The 21,123-nt window shown below is 39.7% G+C and overlaps 1 protein-coding gene across 2 annotated transcripts; it reads right to left on the bottom strand.

Moving 5' to 3' along the window:
* Positions 1–910: 910 nt before the first annotated feature.
* Positions 911–20,815, bottom strand: si:ch73-61d6.3 (occludin). Of its 2 annotated transcripts, XM_020656308.3 has the most exons (9): positions 20,588–20,815; positions 16,198–16,798; positions 15,241–15,432; positions 14,165–14,332; positions 7,446–7,609; positions 4,660–4,878; positions 3,207–3,378; positions 2,666–2,707; positions 911–2,407 (listed from the first exon to the last, which is right to left on the bottom strand). In XM_020656308.3, exons 2-9 carry the CDS (start codon positions 16,777–16,779, stop codon positions 2,306–2,308), a joined length of 1,641 nt encoding a protein of 546 aa, XP_020511964.1. In that variant the 5' UTR covers positions 16,780–16,798; positions 20,588–20,815; the 3' UTR covers positions 911–2,305. The 2 variants fall into 2 exon arrangements, with proteins under 2 accessions (XP_020511964.1, XP_020511972.1); XM_020656316.3 differs by lacking the exon at positions 20,588–20,815 and having other exon boundaries at positions 16,198–16,932.
* Between the last annotated feature and the right edge of the window lie 308 nt (positions 20,816–21,123).

The raw sequence follows: 21,123 nt of genomic DNA, 5'->3' as shown, positions 1-21,123 counted from the left end.
CTGTTCGTATGTCATAAGGCATGAGGCTCTTCATGCTTGAGTTAAATTTGTGTTATTTGTGGGAATTTTGTTTTGATTTTGTTGCTGTTTTGAAAAGAAGCATGTGTCTATGATCATGCCAAAATGCAAAAAGAAGTTCATATGTGGCTGACTGGTTATTTGTGCATCCCGAGGACATTTCAATGTGGATCAACAGAGTATCTGAGACTTTTAAGACATAAGATAAGATATACTTTGATATACTGTATAAACATCAAAATCCTTGATTGTAGTACTTTATCAACAGATAGTTCTACAGAAAAATATTATAATAATATTTTTTTTACTTTATCTTTACTTTGTACTCAAGGGAAAAAATATTTACTGGCTCATGCTTGCAGATGTAAAATATGCTCAAACACCAGTGTTTATTTGTGTTAAGTTTTATCAAACAGAGAAATGTGAGCTTTTATTAACATGCCCCACAATGCTACGCCCAACAAAAGCACAGTCACTATACACAGCAAGTTTAAACCACTAACATGCAGATGGTGGTGAAACGGTGATTCATTCATTCGTTCATTCATTCAAAAGAAGGTAAGAGCCATGACATATGACAACAAATTCAGCAATTCTGCATTTTCTTCAGATAGTTTAATTTATATAATCCTTTGGAAAGTTTTTCTGTGTAAAGAGTCAACTTGGTTATACTTACAGCGCTAACAGTAGCACAGTGACATCTTTAATAAAAGGTTTAAAAAGTATTTTACCAGAAGAGGGCAGCAACAGTTCAAGCTGAGTTCTCTGTCAGATCAGCAGAGAAGTCGTCCTGCGCCCTCTGCTGGACAGTCAGTGCAGGTGCAGAGAGCAGCAGATCTCGTCAGACAAAGAGGGAGCAAAATAAACGGAAAAAGAAAGGAAAAGGGCTTGATTATATTTTAGAGAATTAGAAATGTTTATTGCTTACACAATTGAATACTTTTTAAACGTCATGCCTGATGGAAGTATACAGTTACAAAAATGGTCTTCTAATAGCATCAAAGAAAATAAATTCATACAAAAATAAATGGCTCGCAAACAGTTTGTAGAATGACAACAATGTTCTTCATAAAAATACAAAAGCATGACAAATCAAAACTGTGTCTGAATCATTTTTAGACGTACACAAGATCGTAACACTTTGCACATTAAGTGGATTAATACACAAAAATAGAACACATGGAATCAGCAGATGATCGTTTTCAGTGGTCAAAATAATAAGATGAGTGTAGCTTATACATAGTGAAAGAAACAGTGTTTACCATTTTTTTGAGAAGCATGCATGGTAGAAAAACAAAAATAGTCCACAGGGTTTTATTAAATTGCATAGCTTAAGTACATTTTGAATGATTAAAAAAAAAACAAGCCACTGTGGGTCTTCAGTATGTACAAATAACTGTGGTCATCACAAATGTTGTAAAACCTTCTAAATGTAATTGTACATCTGTTCTTGAAGTGTATGAGAACCAGACTCATTAAAAGTATATATAAAACAAGAACACCACACATCTCATTGGCCGGTTTGTCCACTTTTTGGTCTCACTGCATGGATCATAAACAGTGTCAAAATCTTTGTCTGAAAGCCAGAACATGGGAGACGTACACAAAGTCCAGGCAGATACCTTAAGTGATGTTGAGGTTAGTTACAAACACTAACACAAACATAAAGAAAAGCACAACTTAAGATCATTTGTGATGGAGATAATGCCATGCCAAGGGTTAAAGACACTGCATATTTGACTCACGATCAGCCCCAGCAACCTGTCTGTCCCATTACTACATCCTCTACCATACTGCTCTGCTTCTTATCTGTGGAGATCAAACTAAGAAATGTTTCCAATCTGAAGAGCAAATAGAGCTACAGAAACCAAGCACAGTGTTATCACAGGTGACTGAAGGTCAGGTGACTTTCAAACAACCTCTCACCAGCCACGCTCTCTGATCCAGACAAGAGGCTCAACCCTGAAAAAACAAAGAGCTGAATCTAACAGGAAATGGCAGTGCTCATTGAGAGTCCTGTTACCATGATCTCTCTAAAAAACAATTACATTGTTTATATGTAAGTGATGAGTGAATGAAGGAAAACACAGAAGACCGTTATTATTAACATACAGGATGTTCCCTATGTGTGTGTGTGTGTGTGTGTGTGTGTGTGTGTGTGTGTGTGAGTTGGTTTCTGTACAGGTAACTTTGGTCATGTCACAGTCTTTGTCGTGTGTCGGAGTGTATCTTGGCTGTGAGTGTCTGCTGAGTAGAGCGCAGAGCCGAGCGTCAGGACTCGGTGGATTCACGAGTGGTTCTTGTCGTAGTCCTTCACCATGCGTTTGATGTGGAACAGTTTGTGTCTCAGCCTGCGACACTCTTTCTTCTTCGCTCGGTAGTCGGATGTCTGCAGAGAACAGACAGCAAGAGTGACTCATTTAATACTACATAACAGTGCGTGCACAAACACACGCACCGTATTCAAACTCAGGAATACGGATGCGTTTTAAAGTAGTATGTGACTGCACAAGAATATTTTGAAAATAAATCTGTTATAATGTATTCAAGATTCAGTTCTGTGGATTTTTATGCTTTATGTTACTTTACAAACAACCGCAAGTCTTCATTGGGTTTTGAAAATGTGATATCAGAGATCTCTCCTCACCTGTTTAAGATCCTTTAACTGATTATATTCCTCTGCTACGGCCTGTAAAAAAGAAGAGAGAAAAGTAGTTGTTATGATGACGTGTCATCCAATAAAAACATAATGCAGAGTTTGTGCACAAGGAGAGCACATCACAGTCGATTTCATGTAAGTCTTGGGTTTCTATTAGACTCTTTTGTCGTGTATAACGTTCATCTATTCACTCCTTTTAAGAGCTGCTGTTGGTAGCAGAAGAAGAAAATGAGACATTCCAAAACAATTAGTGGAGAATAAGTTCAAAAGAAACTAGACACTAGAAACCATTAAGTAAAGACACACATTGTTTTCCATTACTTAGTCTTAGTAGTAATGCATTAAATTACATCACATCACTGTAACGTGTTACTCAACATTTGATATCCAAGAAGGTCGTTTGGTTTTTAAACATACTTCTTTTCATTCATATTCGTTTCCCTCCTGTAATTTGAATACCGGAGACAGAGAATATTTTCAAGTGTGTTCAGTGATGCCATTCAAGAAGTGAGTTGTGTTTATATCTGACCTGGTATTTTACAGAGGTTTCATCCAGTGTGTCCAGCTGCCGGCTTAGTTTGTTCATCTGATCATTTATGTCGTCCATCTCTGCACACAGGCGCTTGTATTCCTTCAGATCTGTGTCAAACTCTCTCTTATACTCATGACGCACAGAATCAGATCTTATCTCTGGGTACGCTCTAGAGGAGGGGAAGGAGAAGGGGGAAGTTTAGCATCAGAGACAAACCTGCATCACTTACTAGAAAGACTACTACTCTAAAGGTATACTGAGGGTTGCTTTCAATAATGTTGTGTTAGGCTTTAAATGTCTCCCTCGGGGATATTGGTTAGAGTCTGAGTAGATTAAACCACACAATAATACTACTTTCTCATAAACTACGTTGACTTCCATGTTTTGTACCTTTGGCCCAATTCTCTTAATATGCCTGAGTTCAGCCCATGTGAACAGGCATGCCTCACAGGATTAACTTCTCTCCTGGACAGAGAGAAACACGACCAGACTGCAGGGCCTTTTCACAAAACTCTACTGTGAAGAAACCAGTTTACTATCTTTGTACTCCCCAGCTATATTCGCGCTTCTGAAAAACTGAATTCTCATGTGAGTTTGAATCGTTCAGCTTAAAGTTGTTCATTTAAATCCAAGTATTGAGGTCTGGTCCAGAGAGAGCGAAAGTATTAAACGGCAATCTACAGTCTGTGTTCTGAGATAAAGACATTCTAATATTTAATCCAGATAGTAAATGAGCAGAGAGCCTTTGTACACTTGGTATAAATGTATTTCAGTGAACTTAACACGAGAGGACAGGTGTGATAACCTCCTCTTGCAGCTTCCTCTCTACATCCCTCTCTTTCTCTCTCCCCCTCTCTCGGCCCATCCAGCCGAGGCAGATGATTGTCCAGGAATTAGTCAGGTTCCTTTGAAAAAGAAGTTTTCCCTTGACACTGATGCCAAGTGCTTGCTCTAGCTCATCTGGTGGACTGATGATAGGTCTCTGTGTTAATCACTGTTCTTACTGCTTATGTCACTTCTTGGTCAAAAGGTCAAGTAACCAGTTATTACCTTCATCCCCACACAAGTATTACATGTTAGGGACAGACTAGTTCCATAGTTTTAGAGTTTTATTTGACATGTGTACTTACTATTTGAATTAATGACGGTGGCAGGTTTAAGCGATAAAGGAAGACAGAGTTAGCAAAGCAGTAATTTTTTAGGGAAAGTCCTATATTGATGTTATATTATCTGATCATGTTCTCCTTTGTGATGCATGCATACATGAGAACTTACGCTGTTTAAGACATTTAATATGTGTTCATTGAGTGGTTTAAGTCTTCAGAAAACAATGCGCTTTCACTTTCTTTCCGCTTGTTTTTAGCATTCTCCACTGGTGAACCAACTTCCCAAAATGTAAAAATCAAGTGTAAACAGGCTCACAGATACTGCCATGAAACTCGTTTCTCACCTTTCCCATTCTTCGTCGTCGAGTTCATTGCCTGTTTCTCCCCCTGTTGTGTACTCTGTCTCATACTGAGACTCATCTTTCTCAGGGTTACGTCGGCGTCTCTTGCCCCTGTTGGCTGAGGGTTTGCGGACCCCACCAATCTCCTCCGAGGGGCTGGAGCTGGTTCCTTCACCATTGGAAAAGGCTTCCGATGGTCTGCTGGTGGTCCTCTCTGAGTACCTGCAGGACAGCAATGAAAACATGGCAATATTTGTTAGGATTGGTTTCCACTGGAACTCCTGGAAAAGTTGTAGGTAATCTCTAAGTCTAGTTCAAAACAAAAGGCTCTAACAACAAAGACGGTGATTGCCATGGATCACTTAAGTAAAGTTTTCTGGATCAACATGGCAGGTACCGTCAAGTATGAATTAAAACAGATCTATTCAGGATCAAAATGGACATGGTTTTCATGGATCAAAATCCAATCTATTTAGGAGAACAGTAGATAAAAGTCTAATTATAAAGTGACCTTATCAACGCGGCAGTAGCTCATTTAGCTTCAGCTTTATGTACTAGAAAATCAAGATCAAATTTTTGTAATTTACGAGACATCAAGTTAGGGATTATGTTTAGTTTTACCAAACTTGCTCCTTAAATTCAATTGAAAAAAGCCGCAGGAGCAGCACAGCCATGATGTCGGGGATTTTTGATTGGTTAACGTTAATCCAATGTTGGTTGAGGACTGCAGTGTGAGAGTTCAATACAGAACTGACCATGAATTTGAACAAGTTCTGTCTGTACCTTCATTACAAAACTTCACAATTGTTCACACCCTGAGTCTTCTCTTCAGTCATCAAATAGTTAATAATTAATCATTAGGTAATGAAGTAATTAAGCCTGACTGTGTGTTGCCTGGCAGGTCAAACTCAGGCCAAAAAAAAGGGTCTCAAAGTCATTCTCTGCTGGGCCCAAAATGTACAGCTGTAAATCACACTGAGTATATAATGAAGGAGGTCGTAGATAGTAATGCTCTTGACAATAAAGAGGGAGGAAATGGTTTAGGAAATGGTCTGTTGAAAACAAATATTGACAGCTATTTCCCTGACAGACACCACATGGAGGGAGGTCAGCACCTTTTACTTCTACTGATGATTGTTGCCCTCACACTTCACTTTGTCTTTATGCTATGTGGGGCGTCCTTATTGACCAGGAAGCAGAAATGAGGAAACACTGTGAATTTTGTAGGATGTGGAGATTTGAAGAGGTGCTCCATATCCAGAGGTGCACATAACAGAAATTTAAGCAACAACGCTCCACTGTGTGTCAACATCAGAGCACACTGCACTTCAGGCTAACATTTTTCTGCTTATGAAAATGCCAGCTATGTTTACTTTGTGAGCGAGGACAACATCAAAATGATGATATTCTTAGTATTCTGAACCTCATCCAAATCTGCGCTGTTACAACATTCAATTTGATTATTTTGTCTCTGAGCACTTTAGTCCTCACTAATCCAGTCATTCGGAGCATATTTCTGACACAAGCTTCAAAGGTACAGGGGTATTATGAAACTGTAAAGAGCAATGTACGCTCAGTCACACGCGGCAGTGCTGAGGAGGTTAATGCAAACCATAACAAGGTACTTGAGAAATCATTTCTAAGACGCGTTGAAGAAAAGCAAATACATTTGTTCACAAATAACCTGCCTTTTCCCGTTCTTCACAGTTTTCAATGAACAAGAGAAAAACACAAGGGAAAGTTAATCCAACCGGCGCTCAAAGGTCACACGCAGAGCTCTTTTATGGGTAGGGCAATATGTTCTCCTGGGCTTTAAAACAGACCAGTGATTAGATATTGCTTGCGTGAGTCACATGTTTCGAGGTTCTTTTTTTGTGTGGAACATCTGATTTAGAGTCATTCAAATATTGCAACTTTTATTTTTATGGAAATGTATTATTTAAAAAAAATACCTAAACCCAATTTGACTTTTGGACATGTGTCCTCACAAAGACACTCACAGGTGAAGTATTTCTTGCAGACACAGGAAAAGCCCCTGAAATCTTGAGTTGCTTGTTCACACATCAGAATCAGAATCGGGGTTTATTGCAAAGTACATTTACACATACAAGGGATTTGACTTGGTGTATCGTTGCTAAACAATTAACAAGGACTAACGCAGAACTAGCAACAACTTAAATAATACAGGATAAGAAGCTATCACAATATATAAAATATAATTTAAAAATGTAAAATATAAAATATAAAATATAAAAAACACAAAATGTACAAAAGGTGCAATGTAGGAGCTGTGCAGTGGACTATGAGAAAAAATCTTAATGTGTGTAACTACTCACAGAGTGCATGTAAGGAAGATAAACATGCATCTCACAGAAGGAAGCTATCCCTGTCGTACCCGGGGTGCTGGTCTCAGGAGGCAGGACACAACGTCGGAACGAAGCAACAAAGTCTGACACAATGAGGATTATCAATGCTTTTTCTCTTTAAATCGTTGCTACATTTAGTTTGATATATTTACTGTATCAATGAAAGGGCAGAGAAGAATATACTACCACTCGCTGAGATTACGCGGACAGTAAAGAGTTTTTTACATGTGTAAAAATGTTTTGTTTAGAGAAGAGTGTTTTTAAGGTCTAATTTATTTACTTGCTTTCTTCCTCCTTCCTGGTCCAAAATATAGGGTGAGGGAGTATAAATCAGACCAGGCCAACCGCTTCCTTCGTTCATATTTCCAATCTGTGTTTTTGTAAACATCTGATTTGTGTTTATAATACAGCGTAATAACTCACTGGTTGTTGTCGAAGGTGTCCTCATTGTAGCAGCTGCTGTCCACCTTGGCCGGAGGGTAGGAGATGACGCTGTTTGCTGATGCATTGAGCAGCCCACCTCCCTTCTCTGACACCAGCAGGGTCGGGGCATCTTGCACGCTGCGGCTTTCCTCCACATTGTTCACCTACAACAGGCCGGAAGAAACAGAGGGAACCGACTCAGCAAACACAAACAAACAAGTTACAAAGACCAGGACGCACCACAGGCTCGTTTTTTTTTAACAGACATCCTTTCAAAGAAGCAGGTCTTTTTTCAGCTCTTTTCCTGATGTCTTAGCTTGAGCAGCAAAGGAAGGCTATCACTTAACCAGGAACAGAAGAATGCTTAAAAGTGCTTTAAGTTTGAAAGAGCAGTCAGCTATGTAATTGGAAGTGCAGTCTACCTCCTCAGTAAAATGAAGCTGTTGGCTTGATTCATTCTTCTAAGAAAGGTCAAGACAACACAAGGGTGGCCTAATGCTAATGGTAAGATAACGTCACATGAACCCTAAATAACCCTTTGATAAAGTCTTGTTTAAAGCATTTGGATATTTCTAATCTTCAAATGTTCAAGAGACTCCTCAAGAGGACATTTTATATACACACAAAGTATCGTACAGTATCTCCAGTTTTGCTTTTACGTGTTTTCATTGTCCAATGTCATTTAAACACCTGGAAGAAAAACCTCTGACGTTCTTTAATTCTATCTAAAGAAAGGAAAACGCTGTGTGTCATTGTGGAAAAGTTCTCCTTAATCTCTAAATCAAAGTCCTTCCTGTGAGGTCACACTTCCTTACATGAGGGATTTCCTCAAAAGTCAGGTGTCAGGGGTGGTCACTGCTTCTTCCATTTCCACAGGTTCCAGTAAATCTATGAATTATTAAACGCCTTTTGTTCAACCTCTACATCGAGCAGTGGGGTCTTTAAAAAGATCTTGCTTTCTTTGCTTGTTATGAGGCTAACCAGACAAATGTGACGGTGTTATTGTCCTGGTTGTGCTTTTCTATTCACTTTATTTCAAGTCTTGTCAGGATAATCAGAAAAATGTGTTTGCAACATGAAAAACTCCGACAAAGGCTCCGTAAATTCTGAACAAGCAACTCAGAAAGTCAAACAGAAAGTTGGATCCCAACATGTCAAATTGATGCACAGCTAAAAACAGAGATGAACAATGTAATCGAGAGCTCGACGGTAAAAACTCTTTGCATTTCGCATTTCAATGTTTAGATGGTCAGTAATCTGAAATGATATTAGAGTTGCTCATCCTCAGAAAAATGTAGGTAAGTTCTGAATGATTAAATACAACACATCTCTTTTTTTCCACCAACAACTTACGGCTCATCGACACACCACAGATGAAAGAACAATTTCTAAACTAGCAAAATGTGACCATTGAGGAGCACATCGAAGCAGCATCATTTACAGTGTTTCGGCTGTTTTTTCCCTTTCCCGCCCCGGTTTCCTGTTTCCCCCTGTTACTCTTCTCTCCAGATGTGTGTGTGTTGTGGGGGACTGAAACCAATTCCACACATGAAGCCTCTGCAGTATTCAAACTTTGGCTCTGCCTTTCATTTTTGCCAGATCCATTAATTCATGTTCGACTAATGTCAACTCCAAAATAAGCTCTGGTACAAGATTAATGCTCGTGTTAGCTAAATTCATGTGTAATCCTGTGTTTACCTGTGCCTCAGGTCCACTGTCTCTCTGTGATCTGTGCCTGCCTGCTTCGCCAGCACCCTAGCTGTATGCCCTGCTGCTGTCAGCTCTCTTCATCCTGCCTTCTCATCTCAAGCAAACAAACACAAGCTCTCCTCGTCCTTGATTTACTCATCTCATGCCCATTTAAAACTAATGACACTGAACTGTTGCAAGTCCTGCTTTGAGTTAGTACCAAACCAAACCCAACAGATGCACAATGTCCTGCCTTGATACACTAAATAGTACTGAAAACAGATGAAAACAGATTAAAAAAAGAATGAAAAAGGAATGAAGCAAGAATAAACATTTGCTGTCCTGACCAACATTATCTTTCAGCACCAGCTCTCAGTAAGTTTAACATTTCTTTTGGGCAATGATTAGAGACATATATTTACTACTACAACTATATAAAACCCAAACAAAACATCACCTCTTTTGTGCTCGGCTTGGTGGTACATTACCGAGCAACCTCTCAAATTCCTCACGGAGCAAGGACAGAGCCTAACATCAGCCTAGCCCCCAAAAACAATAATCATGGAGGGTGGAGTCCCTGGGTGGGGGGAGAGCTACCCTTATTGCAGCTGCAGGGGGAATCCTTTCTGAAGACCAAACTCAAACTCAAGAATCCTAACAATGCCCTCTCAGTGTGCAGGCTGCAGGGCAGTGAGAATGCAAGCACAGGAAGAGTGTAAGACCTGCTGATGAAAAAGAGAGGAAGCAACGATGAAAAGGATCAGAGACAAAGCAGTGGATGTCGATGATGAGGAAAGAAGGAGCAGAGGAAGCAGAGGGAGAGTAGAAAAAGTAAAGTAGGGTAAAAAGGTCATTTAAAAAGGAGACGTATGGCATGAGGGTAGAAATCAGTGACAGGTGAGGGAGATGAAAAACACATTTTCAGAGTGTACTACATATAAAATAGAAAGGTTTAAGTAGGATGTAAAATGTCTAATTGAACTTAATTATCACAAACACACTTCACTGAAGATCATGGAGCTTGTTCTTTGTTAATCGGAGGTTCTACAGCAAATCTTCATTGACATTTAATTTGAAAGAACAGTAATTGCTGCAAAAAGCCCAATTGAACCAAAATGAAGCAACTTGTATAAAACAGGCAAACGACCTAAGTCATGTAAGTTTTGTTTTGTTTTGATTTATTGTGAAGATAAATTCCCAATAGACAATAGTTTATCTATAGGGCTTTTGGTTAGATTTAATTCACTATGATAATATATCTTTCACAAATCTTCTCCTGCTCCTCCTAAAGTGTTTAATTAGCAGGGAATTAACCTCATCAGTCAGACAGGAGGAAGCACTGGTGTTTTTTTAACCTGACAGAGAGTGTATTCTCTTGTACCTGCCCTGGCTCTAGAGATGTAAATGAGCTTTATAGATGTCATTTAACTCTGGTACACCTTTGATGCTCTGTATTGTCTCATGCAATCAAAGAAATTACTGAATTGGAAACCGAGAGACTCCCAGCCTGTATCCCATTTGATTCATGCCATCCCGTTCTCTCTTCCCCACATTTCCTGTCTCTCTTCAGCTGATTTTTCTACAAAATAAAGGCCCAAAAGACTCTTTTTAAAAATACCATCCTATCAGGTGTGTTTGCTATAAATACCAATCCTATGCTACTTCTTTAAAGGGATACTTCACCCGTTGAAACATGAATCTGTATTGACATTGGGTCATATATGTAGTAGAAATGTGAAATACATTTTGAAGTTGGTGCCTTCTTGGCCGAGAAAAGGCAGAAAGTGTCTTTTTGGCTCATGTGGATGAAAGACAGCAAATCCCAGAATGCACAGCACAGCAGGCCACTCCCATTAAGGTCAGGTTTACAGACATGTTTACTTCAACACATAAAGCCGTTTCCTCAACTGATTCCGAGATTTCTTTCAGAAGGAATTAGTATCTTTGAAATTCCTGGCAGAAAGCAGACTCTATGTCTGTGTCCATAGGCAAACTGTGAGAGCACCAACACATAGTTAGCACAGCTTCCAAGCAATATGGCAGACGTTAAGTTTTGATTCTGGTAGTGAGTTCCCATCCACTGATCTGTGATAGGTCTGTAGCTTCAGTGGTCGAAAATATGAGGAACTAGCCTTGTAGTTTCACTCCGCTAACCACAACAGCTTCCAATGACGCAAAATGACGATTTTTGCGTCACTGGAAGCTCCTTTTCAGACTTAGAAATACAAAGATTTCCCATCTCAGGGGAAAATGAGGGCGGGATGCACGACCATTCAAAAATACTATCAGGTTTCTAATGATACAAAGCTTAATGCAAATGGGTGAAGTATCCCTTTAACAACATTAACTCTTGATTTAGTATTATGCATCTCTATGACACCTGCCTTCAGTCTACATCTCTGTAGCTCGTCTGTGTCCAGCACACAGAACCTGCAGAAACGGACTCTGATGACTTCATGCAGCAAACACAATGCAGCCTGCATCCCTGAACGAGCTGAATGAGGCCAGTGTGTGAGGTCATCAGAGTATGCCAGGCCTCCCTGAGCTCAGCAACAGAGACGGGTTCAATCTCCGTCCAACCACAGCCTAAGACTGCCACTGTCATTGTGTTTAAAGGAGCCATAAAAGTCTCATGACTCATTTTGTGGCACAGATACAGTGGACAGGTAGCATAGCAACGAAAGAGGTAAATAAGTGCAGCGGCAGCGTTGGACATTAAAAATATGAAGAAAAATCAGGTTAAGGGAAAGTGTCCCCTGTTAAGAGTCGCTGTTCATTGAGGCTGTTCAAAGATTACATTTAATATGTCAATATACAATAATAACACACTTTGGCTGACCTGCTTTTGAAAGCAAAAGGCAATTATGTTCCACAAACTACATACATGAGTTGCTTGAGTTGTTAATGATCTAATTGCAAAATAAATAAGACAATCTTCTTGGAGCCCTCTGCCCTTTTTCTCTGACCTTTAATATCTCTTGCCTTTTTTTCTACCCAATATTAACATCAAAATGTACATTTTAAACCGTGACAATCTAAATGGGCAGCATTGTTAACTCCATTACTGTACATAAAGTCAGATGACATCAGTGACCATGGCTGTGTTATTAGACACTAGTGCTAGTCATAGGATTCACTCTGGGCTTGCACCATCTATTCTTACACCTCTGAGGGCATGATGCCATGTTCTTGGCAATGACAGCCACACTCAAAAACAAACAGCTCTATAACATCTAACATAACAACACATCTGTTCAGGCCTCCTTTTGGGGTATTTTCAGTGCGAGACATTGAGTGTGACTCACTGCACTTTATGTATTGTTTATTGACCAATATGATCGAATAATAGAGCTATGTTCCTTAAGTGTACAGAAACGTATTATGCTCTATAACTTCAGCTAGGCACGGCAAGAAAAGGCTAGCTTGGCCTTTCAAACCCTCAATACATAAAAAGCACTATCATTCAATGAGTAATGTATGCATGACTCATCTGCTACTATGGTGACATTGACCGTTCTTATGTAGCATTTTTTCGAGTCTTCTGACCGCTCAAAGCGTATTTACACTACATGTAACACACACATTCATATCCTGATGGCAGAGGATGTTATGTGAAGTGCATGTCTGTATTAACTGATCGCGTTCTTTTGAATTCACACCAGGAGCATGTTGGTGTTCACGGTCCTTCCCAAGGACATTTCTTGGACATGTGGACTGCAGGAGCTTGGGACTGAACCGTCAACTTTAAGATTAAGAGACGACCCACTCCACCACTGAGCCACATCCGCCAAAGGTAGCCGCAAAGGGTATGTCTTGTTTCCATGCTTTTTGAATTTTGGTTTATATCCTGTTTTTTTTTTTATTTCCGTCACTTACAAATGGCATGCTCAGTATCCATGGTATGTAATGTGTCTGCAGGTATTGGTTTGTGTTTTTGATGCTCTGCTGCACAATGTCTGAACAAATATTATAAAACATGTGGACATTCTGTTTTGGGGTTGATTCTTTATCCATCTGGCTACAGTTAAAACTGTAGACAACAGAAAGACAATATAATAAAGAAGCAGTTTGAAAGATCCAAACTGTTCACAAAACATAGATACCCAATGTTGAACTATTATTGTTGTTTATGTCACGATCATAAACTGAACTTTACTTTTGAAAAGTAGCAGGTCAAGTCAATAATCAACCCATATAGCTCAGGTAACAGTGCCAGATGATTGGCATGATGTTGACATTTAAAAACCCAGAGGCAGTCTCTCTAGAAACCGCCTGCAAGCCTGCTATCTACTCAGGTGGTTAATGATTACTCAGAGCGAAACCAGGTAGTAGACCATGAACAAACAACAGCTCACGGCCATCAGCCCTGACCCTGAACAAAGTGACTCGGAGGAAACGTTGTAACAGTTGTGTGACTGGATCTGCTGGATCCTATAAACTCATAACAACGTACTTATGACTCCTTTTGGACTTTAGACTCATAAAGACAATTGATGAAAGCAAAAGAAAGGTTTCAAAGTGGTTAACAAGATGCAGAGTCTATCTGGTCATATGGCTCAGTCACGTCAAAAACAGCATAACAAGTGGCAAGCCAACCATGGGAATGTGAACAACTCAGCTCGTCTATTTACATCATCTCGTCACAGCACCAACCCAACTTATCTTTATAAGTGATGACTAGCTTAGCAGGATGACTACCTCACTGATGATTCACCTACCTACCTACCATGCATTGTAAAAATGGGTGGAAACTAATTTGCCACACATCAGTTTTGGATGAACCTTTTCTGCATAAAAACACCGTGGCTGATCATTTCATCATCTTATCAAATCTGTCGGTGAACAATGTTTTCCATCCACTTTCCTTAGGCAGGATTTAAACCCTCTGTGACCCTGTTGATTTGAGTGCAAGCTGTGCACGCACAAAATCAGGGTCAGTGAGGGTCGAAATGTGATTTTTTTTTTGTTTTTGTAAATCCCCTGTAAACTCAGTCTTATTAAACTGTGACTACCATCCGGTTGTCTCTTACCCATTCCTCTACATCTCTGCCCTCTGAGGCTTTCCCACCGACAAGCGGCTCATCCCAGTAGATGTTTGGCTTCCCATAGCGCCAGATTTTCCCTCTTGTTTTGTACGCAAAAAAAGTTGCAACGGCCAAGGCGATGACGACCAGGAATCCACACACCATGGCCACTCCCTAGAAAAGCAAGAAGAGGGGAATGAAATCAGGACAGTTTCAAGGAGATAAGCTGGAAGATAAGACTGGTTTATCCTGGAACGAGAAGTACACAAACACATACTGTATATCTTACGTCATTATCAGAAATACATATCACAATTTGTGGCTTCATGTACCAAAGAAGGAACAAATGCTTATTGAGAACAGAGTCCATTACAAAGTGGCACACTGCTGATAATATGAGAGAATACGCTTTGTCAGTGAATACTTATCTCAGTGTTCCCACATTTCCAACAGCTTTATACTCAATGGTTTCACTATAGCCCAAAGTAAATGTAGAATATTTCAAATACATTCTTTTTATTGCTGATATCGTTGGTTACTGTATGAACACAAAACTAACAGTCATTTGGATCATTTAACAATAAGTCATTTGATAACATGAATATGCCAAACATGTATGAACACTTGTTACAGAGATGGGACAATTTGCAGCTTGGTATATTTATATATATATCTGGGATCTGGGCTGTAAAGAAAGGCTAGTTTAAGACATCTATAGCTCACATTTTAAACAATGTTTCACTATGTCGTGATAATATATAGACTCCACAACCACTGTATTATTTGCGCATGTGAAATGGGTGCATCAATTGATGCAGTTGTTACATGCAGCTCTAATTCATTTATAAATAGTCCCTCACATCGTGCATGCAAACAGATAAAACTCAACATACCTTAAAACCTGATACAGTACAACTCTACCCCAGTCAATTCTAAACGATGTTGTCAATAGTCAAATCACTCTATCTAGTCTAAACTAGTCTACAAATTGTTAGAGGAAAACTAGTATACAACATTGTCACATCAAACACTCAGTAAATCCTTAAAATATCTATAAAATATCTCCAGGAAAGGGCACGAACCTCCTGTGGGTCCACAAAGCAGTAATGATAGAGATACTGGTTGTACATTGGGAAGCCTCCCACTCCTCCCATCTGTGAGTAGCTGGTCTGGTAGAGGTTCTGGCACATCATCAGCATGGGGTTGTACATCATACTGGAGGAGCCCTGGGCCATGGGGTTCACCCCCACAATGTAGACGATGTTAATGATGCCCTGGACAAAAAAAGAATGAGGTTTCCGTCAGTATATTGACGTTCATTTAGATGTTAACGCGTAGTAAAAAAAAAAAAAACTGTCAGACCCTCAATGAAAAAGACACACATAGTCTGTAATGACACTACTCTGAAAACGTAATCAGCTACAATCACCTCCATATATCTACCGTCTAATGGATGCATTTTACATTTTTACAGTTTTACAAAAGACTGGGCACAAAAAACTTCTGACATTTCTATTGATTTAAATAAAATACTGTTAGCCTGAATCGCCCCATGCAAATGTTCTGGCATGTCATGATGCCTCAAAAAAAGACCATTTCTGACGAGCGCTTAGCACAGGTCAGTTTACATACTGTATATTTCCTTTGTTTAGACTCTGTCTGAACATCTTTACCACTAAAGCACAATCAGGTTATACAATATTCATACTTCACACCAGAAAGAAAGAAAGAAAGAAAGAAAGAAGAAGAACACAGTGATCTGGGTGAAACTGTTGAGCAATGTTTCAGATAAAACGCTTGGTATTTGGGGTTTTTGAAAACATGCACATTTAAAATACCGCTCATAACAGAGAAGGGCGTTGGACAGTTTGGATGTTGGGGATTCATTTGATATTAAAGGGATATGTTTCGGCATACAGAACAAGTTTCTTAAGAATTTATCAACTATTGTGTCATGTTCTTAGTTTCCTCCATATAAAGTGATTAGAGGCTGGACCAGCATAAACATAAGGAGACTGCAACATGTGACTGAGTCTTACCTGCAGGACAGCCATGATGATGCAGCTTATCAGCAGGGCCAGAAAGAACTTCCGGCTGCGGATAATATTCGATTTTGAAAAGCTAGCGATGAAGAAGGCCAGTGCCCCAAAGAAGTTAATGGCAGCCATTGCGATCATGGCTGTTTTGGCTGAGTAAGGTGAGACGTAGGAGCCGTAGTTGTTGTTGTAGCCTCCGTAACCCCCATAACCTCCACCACCATAACCGCCATATCCTGAACCGAAGTTGCCACCTGTGTAACCGCTTCCGTAGCCCATTCCCATTCCCATTCCATATCCGTACTGCATGTCCCACATGAGAGTGGACGCCACGCAGGCAAATATGGCCACGCACAACACAATCACTGAAGCCATCATGGCCTTGACGATCCCCGGGGGTGACAGCCATTTGTAGAAGTGCTGCGGTCTGTCCTCGATGTAGTAAGATCCGGGTGGAGGTGGATAAGCGTTGTAATCGCTCTGAGGGGTCTGGAAGCTGCCTCGAGATCCAAAGCCCTTGTTTGATGGGGGGGTAAAAGGAGGACTGTAGACAGGTGGACTCTCGTAGTGCTGCTTGTCAAACATGGCTCAAAGATGTCCAGAACTAAAAACAAAAGAAAAAAGAGTTTTAGGTTAACGGAGAGAGCAAAGTGTCCGACTGTCCGTACAAAGTGAAGAAGAGTTGTCCAGCTGACTCTGTTTTCTAGCAGCACTGATATGAGTAACTCTGCACGCAGATATGGGAAAGTTAGGCGTGACTAGTCTTTAGTCATGAGCCACAGAACTGTGTAAATGTTTTACCATTTCCAAGGGAGTGTGATTTATGAGGGCACAAGCAAGGCTTGTTTGTGTGTGATTTTTTTTTGCAGGGAGCAGAAACTTTATCAGATTTCCAAGGTTTCAAGAAACAGAAATATTAGAGAAATGACCTTTGCATTGAGGTCTCTGAACCAACAAATCCAGAATGAGCGTGGAGATGTCGGTACCAGGGCAGGGAGGGCGGCCAAACAACAATACTTTCCTTTTTGTCTCTTCACAGGCTGTAGGAGTTTCTCTCCAGCCCCCCTCAATGTCCAGCCAGACTTTGATTATTTCACATCCCGCCCCCCCAGCTGAAAATTTTGTTTTCTTTCTGTTACAAATCTTACAGAGAGACAGCCAAGGCCACAGTGTAAACGACTTAACAATGCCCATTCTTCTACACTAAGACCTCCGGGGAGTGGACTGCCCACATGTTTCAGTGAAAAGACATGTAACACGTAGTCACTATCAAGGAAAACATTTATGCACCTTTTACATTCCTCTTAACCTTTAAACTGTAATCTCAGCCAGATATGAACACAATGCTAAGTGCAAGGTGCTTTTAACATGTCATTTGTTTAAACGTCACATTACAATATCATGAATCCAGAGGAGGAGGGGGCAAGAAATACATTTGCCAATTATGGCTTCATATATTCTGTTTTCTTAAATTATTAAACAGTGAAAATAATTCCGAACAAATGTACCCACATGATCCGTCAGTTCTATGGTCCTTTTTGGAAAACAAACTAAGGTTTCACTTCTGAAAGGCTAGAAGCAGGTAAAAAGTTTTGGGGGTTTTGAAAATGACTCCCCCCTGATCTAGCATTTGTATTAGGCTAAAATCAAATAAGTTGTTTCTTCCATTAGGATAGCTGCAGATTTAATTGAATAAATATAATGGTGAATACATTTTATCTTGAATCATTTCTTGTTTTTCCCTAAATTCCAAATATTCCCTTGTTTCAGCTTTTCAGTTGTGGAGACAAGATGCTTTATTTTCTGATATATGATAATAGGCTGAAAAAAGTTTTAAATATTAAGTTACACTGCATTTTGTAACAGAACAAAAAAAATAATCCATCAATAAAACAACTTAGAAACTATTTTTTTTAAAGAAAATAATCAACATATTGGTCGTCACTGATAGCAACCAAAGGCAAATAATTAGTTCCCACTTCCTCTAAAGCTTTCACGCTGTCTTCCATGTACACATTGGGATGGTTGGAGATAACGGCCATTCAGAAATGTAGACATGCAGACCGATGGAGACAGAGACAGAGAGACAGACGGTCCCTGGCACTGCCCACGGTCTACAGTCTCCGGTCATAACTCTCCTCTCTTTATGGGACTCTGACACATACGGCAGAAGAAGTCTCGCCTCAGAGCCTCCATCCCAGACACCTTCCCATTATTCCCTCCCTCATTCCTCCATATCCTTCATCCCCCTCCCCTTTCCCCCTTTTCTCCCCCCATAACTCCTTGCCTTTGTTTCGGGAGCAGGAGGGGCAAAAGTCAAGACTGCTCGTCACGGGAACAGAGTTGCCATGGAGTTTGGGTTAAAAAAAAAAAAGGAAGAAAATTGGGGCACTGTCCAGGGAGGATCAAACAAGGGCTCCTCTGTGCTGCTGCTGAGAGGGGTGAGGAGGGAGAAACTGGCTGAAAGAGGGGAGGACAGGTGGATGGGTACATTGTGTGCAGGGTGTCAGGTATCCCTATTTGTTGATCAACAGGTGGTCTCACGAGCCACTGGTCCGAGTTATTTTCTACTGTAGTTGAATTTGATTATAATCAAGGTATTATTGATCACAAATACTGGCTGGTAAAAATCTGAAATCACAGTGAAAAGGACAAAACAACGTCAGTTAAAAAAAAAAAAAAAAACGTTGTTATAGTCACTTTTTACTTTGTGGAGGATAGCATTTCATTCCACTCTTGGTTGGGTAAAGGGGAGACAATGGGTTGAAAAATCTTTTAACCACCACAGAAGGAGCTCAAAATGTCGTACCCTTCTATGAAATGAGGGAAGAAGTTGCCAAAGGTATGGCTGAACTAAATTACCTTTTTTTTTTGTACGGACATGATTGATGGATTAAATAATTTCCAAGCAAAGATTACAAAAATGTGATGGATATGATTTCGCTTTTCCTCCTTTCAGCAAACAATATAACATAATATAACACATATTATATATATATATATATATATATATATATATATATATATACAATATAATATAGCTCCCTGTATAAAGTGTGGTGTGCTTTTACCAAAAGAACTTGCCGTAGCAGCAGTATGTCAGCAAGGGTAGGACGTGACATTAGCAGCACTTAATAGTACAGTAGAGTAGCTGTACAGTAGTGTTTGTCTAAAAACGTCCTGCTGGGCAGAAGCTCAGAGCTTGGACCACAGTCGCAGGTCAGGTCCAACACCCACCAGCCGTAGCCCGAGCTGCATTACAACACAGAGACTCTATCATCTGCTGCTGATAATGGAATTCCAGTCATACAGTCACATGCCTCACATCTGTCAAAAACAATTAGACCCCTGCACCATGTAGGCTGGGACCCACTGGCTTACACACAGGAGTCAGCCAACACTTCCTGCCTGAAAACACCCCACTTAAAAATCTCAGAAAAATTTGGAGCATGAAAACAACAACAACAACAACATACAACTTGCTGTGGGAACGGTTGATGTGATTTCAGTCTAATATGTTTTAGGCTCATCTGTTTAATGTGCATTTTATGTAGACTGTTTCGGAGAGGCTTTTTTAATTTTCATTTTAGAGTTGGATTGTATTACATTTTACCCAGATGGGCTTTCATTTTTTGTTAATCCCATTTGACCAATGAAAGAGGACTACAAAGTGTTGATTACACACAACACTGCAAGACAAATATACTACACATTGTTTAGCTATTTTGTTTTGTTTTGTTTAACCCTGTGTTCCTTTTAGCTGAGAAAAAGGAAAGACAAAGTGAATTTTCTAAGAGATGATGATAAAGTTTGACTCAGCTGTTTACCATTTGATGCATCTGGACTTATTACCAGGCTTCCCCCTTTTCTTTTCTTTTTTGTAGTGTACAGACTAATTAGTAAGTCTTAAGCGTCTGCTTTATTTCACAACACAAAATAAATCTCAAGTTTGAACTAGTATTTTGCAAACAGGTACTTCATCTATCTTTGAAGGGTAATGGAGTTGAAGTTTCTCCGCTGTTTAAAGCGCACTTGTTCTTGTTTACAGATAGTTTTATGTGCTTTTTGTGATAAAATCCAGTGTTCATGCTGATAATTTACACCGTAGACTGCTATATTGACAGTTTTTCTTGTGATTTTTGCCCTGGTTGTATTTGTTTGGTATAATTTTGAATGGGTGTTTTTTGTTGACTGAAATAATGACGCTGTAATCTTAAAAATGTAAAGCTATCCTACCTGAAGGTCACAAATGAACCAAATGTTAACTATGTAAACTCAAATGCTCAACTCGTCTTAAACAACATCATTAAACGCAATCATGAAAGTTTAACCAGATAAATAACGTAAATAACTACTTTTGAAATGAACTTCAACAACCTTAATGTGGTCTTACCTGAAGGGTCGCTGAGGAGTTGAAATCTGGCAGTCCGTTTCCTGTTAAGTCTCCTTTTTTTTGTTGAAAGTTTGGAACAGTTGGAGAGAAATAATATATCCGACAGAGAGTGAATGTGTACCTATACTTTAGTGAACCAATATTAAAACCTGATTTATTTCAGGCTTACGTTACTAGTCCGCTGTCCCAGGCAGAGACAGAGGCAACGGTTCTCTCACAAGCAGCAGTCTCTGAACAAGTGCTTTGTCCCGCCCGCCTGATGATGAGGCCCACCGACCGGACAACGCTGCTGCACCGCCGGGTTCCGCCGCCAGGGGTCGGGCTTTCTACAGTTTATAACCAAAATCAATGCTATTCCTGCATGAAGCTCATGTTGTTGCATGGTTTTATCTGTTATTTTTCACATAGACATTTTAAAACTAAGTAGTTTAATATAAAAAACTCATGACATATTTATGTTTACGGCTTTAATACTTTGATTTAAACACTCTAATTGTCCTTTAATTTATTGGGGGATCAATAAAGTTATATCTATC

Source organism: Labrus bergylta, chromosome 6, assembly GCF_963930695.1.
Source record: "Labrus bergylta chromosome 6, fLabBer1.1, whole genome shotgun sequence".
Classification (NCBI taxonomy): domain Eukaryota; kingdom Metazoa; phylum Chordata; class Actinopteri; order Labriformes; family Labridae; genus Labrus; species Labrus bergylta.
The sequence above is the reverse complement of the archived record's forward strand: the minus strand, read 5'-3'. Positions and strand labels throughout refer to the sequence as shown.

What these genes read in the sequence shown, in the direction of transcription:
- si:ch73-61d6.3 (XM_020656308.3), bottom strand. Translation starts at nt 16,779, where the DNA reads ATGTTTGACAAGCAGCACTACGAGAGTCCACCTGTCTACAGTCCTCCT. An exon ending in TCATCATGGCTGTCCTGCAG is followed by an intron (nt 15,433 to 16,197) that starts GTAAGACTCAGT and finishes TTTTTTGTCCAG; the next exon opens with GGCATCATTAACATCGTCTA. An exon ending in AGTTAAAGGATCTTAAACAG is followed by an intron (nt 2,408 to 2,665) that starts GTGAGGAGAGAT and finishes TGTTCTCTGCAG; the next exon opens with ACATCCGACTACCGAGCGAA.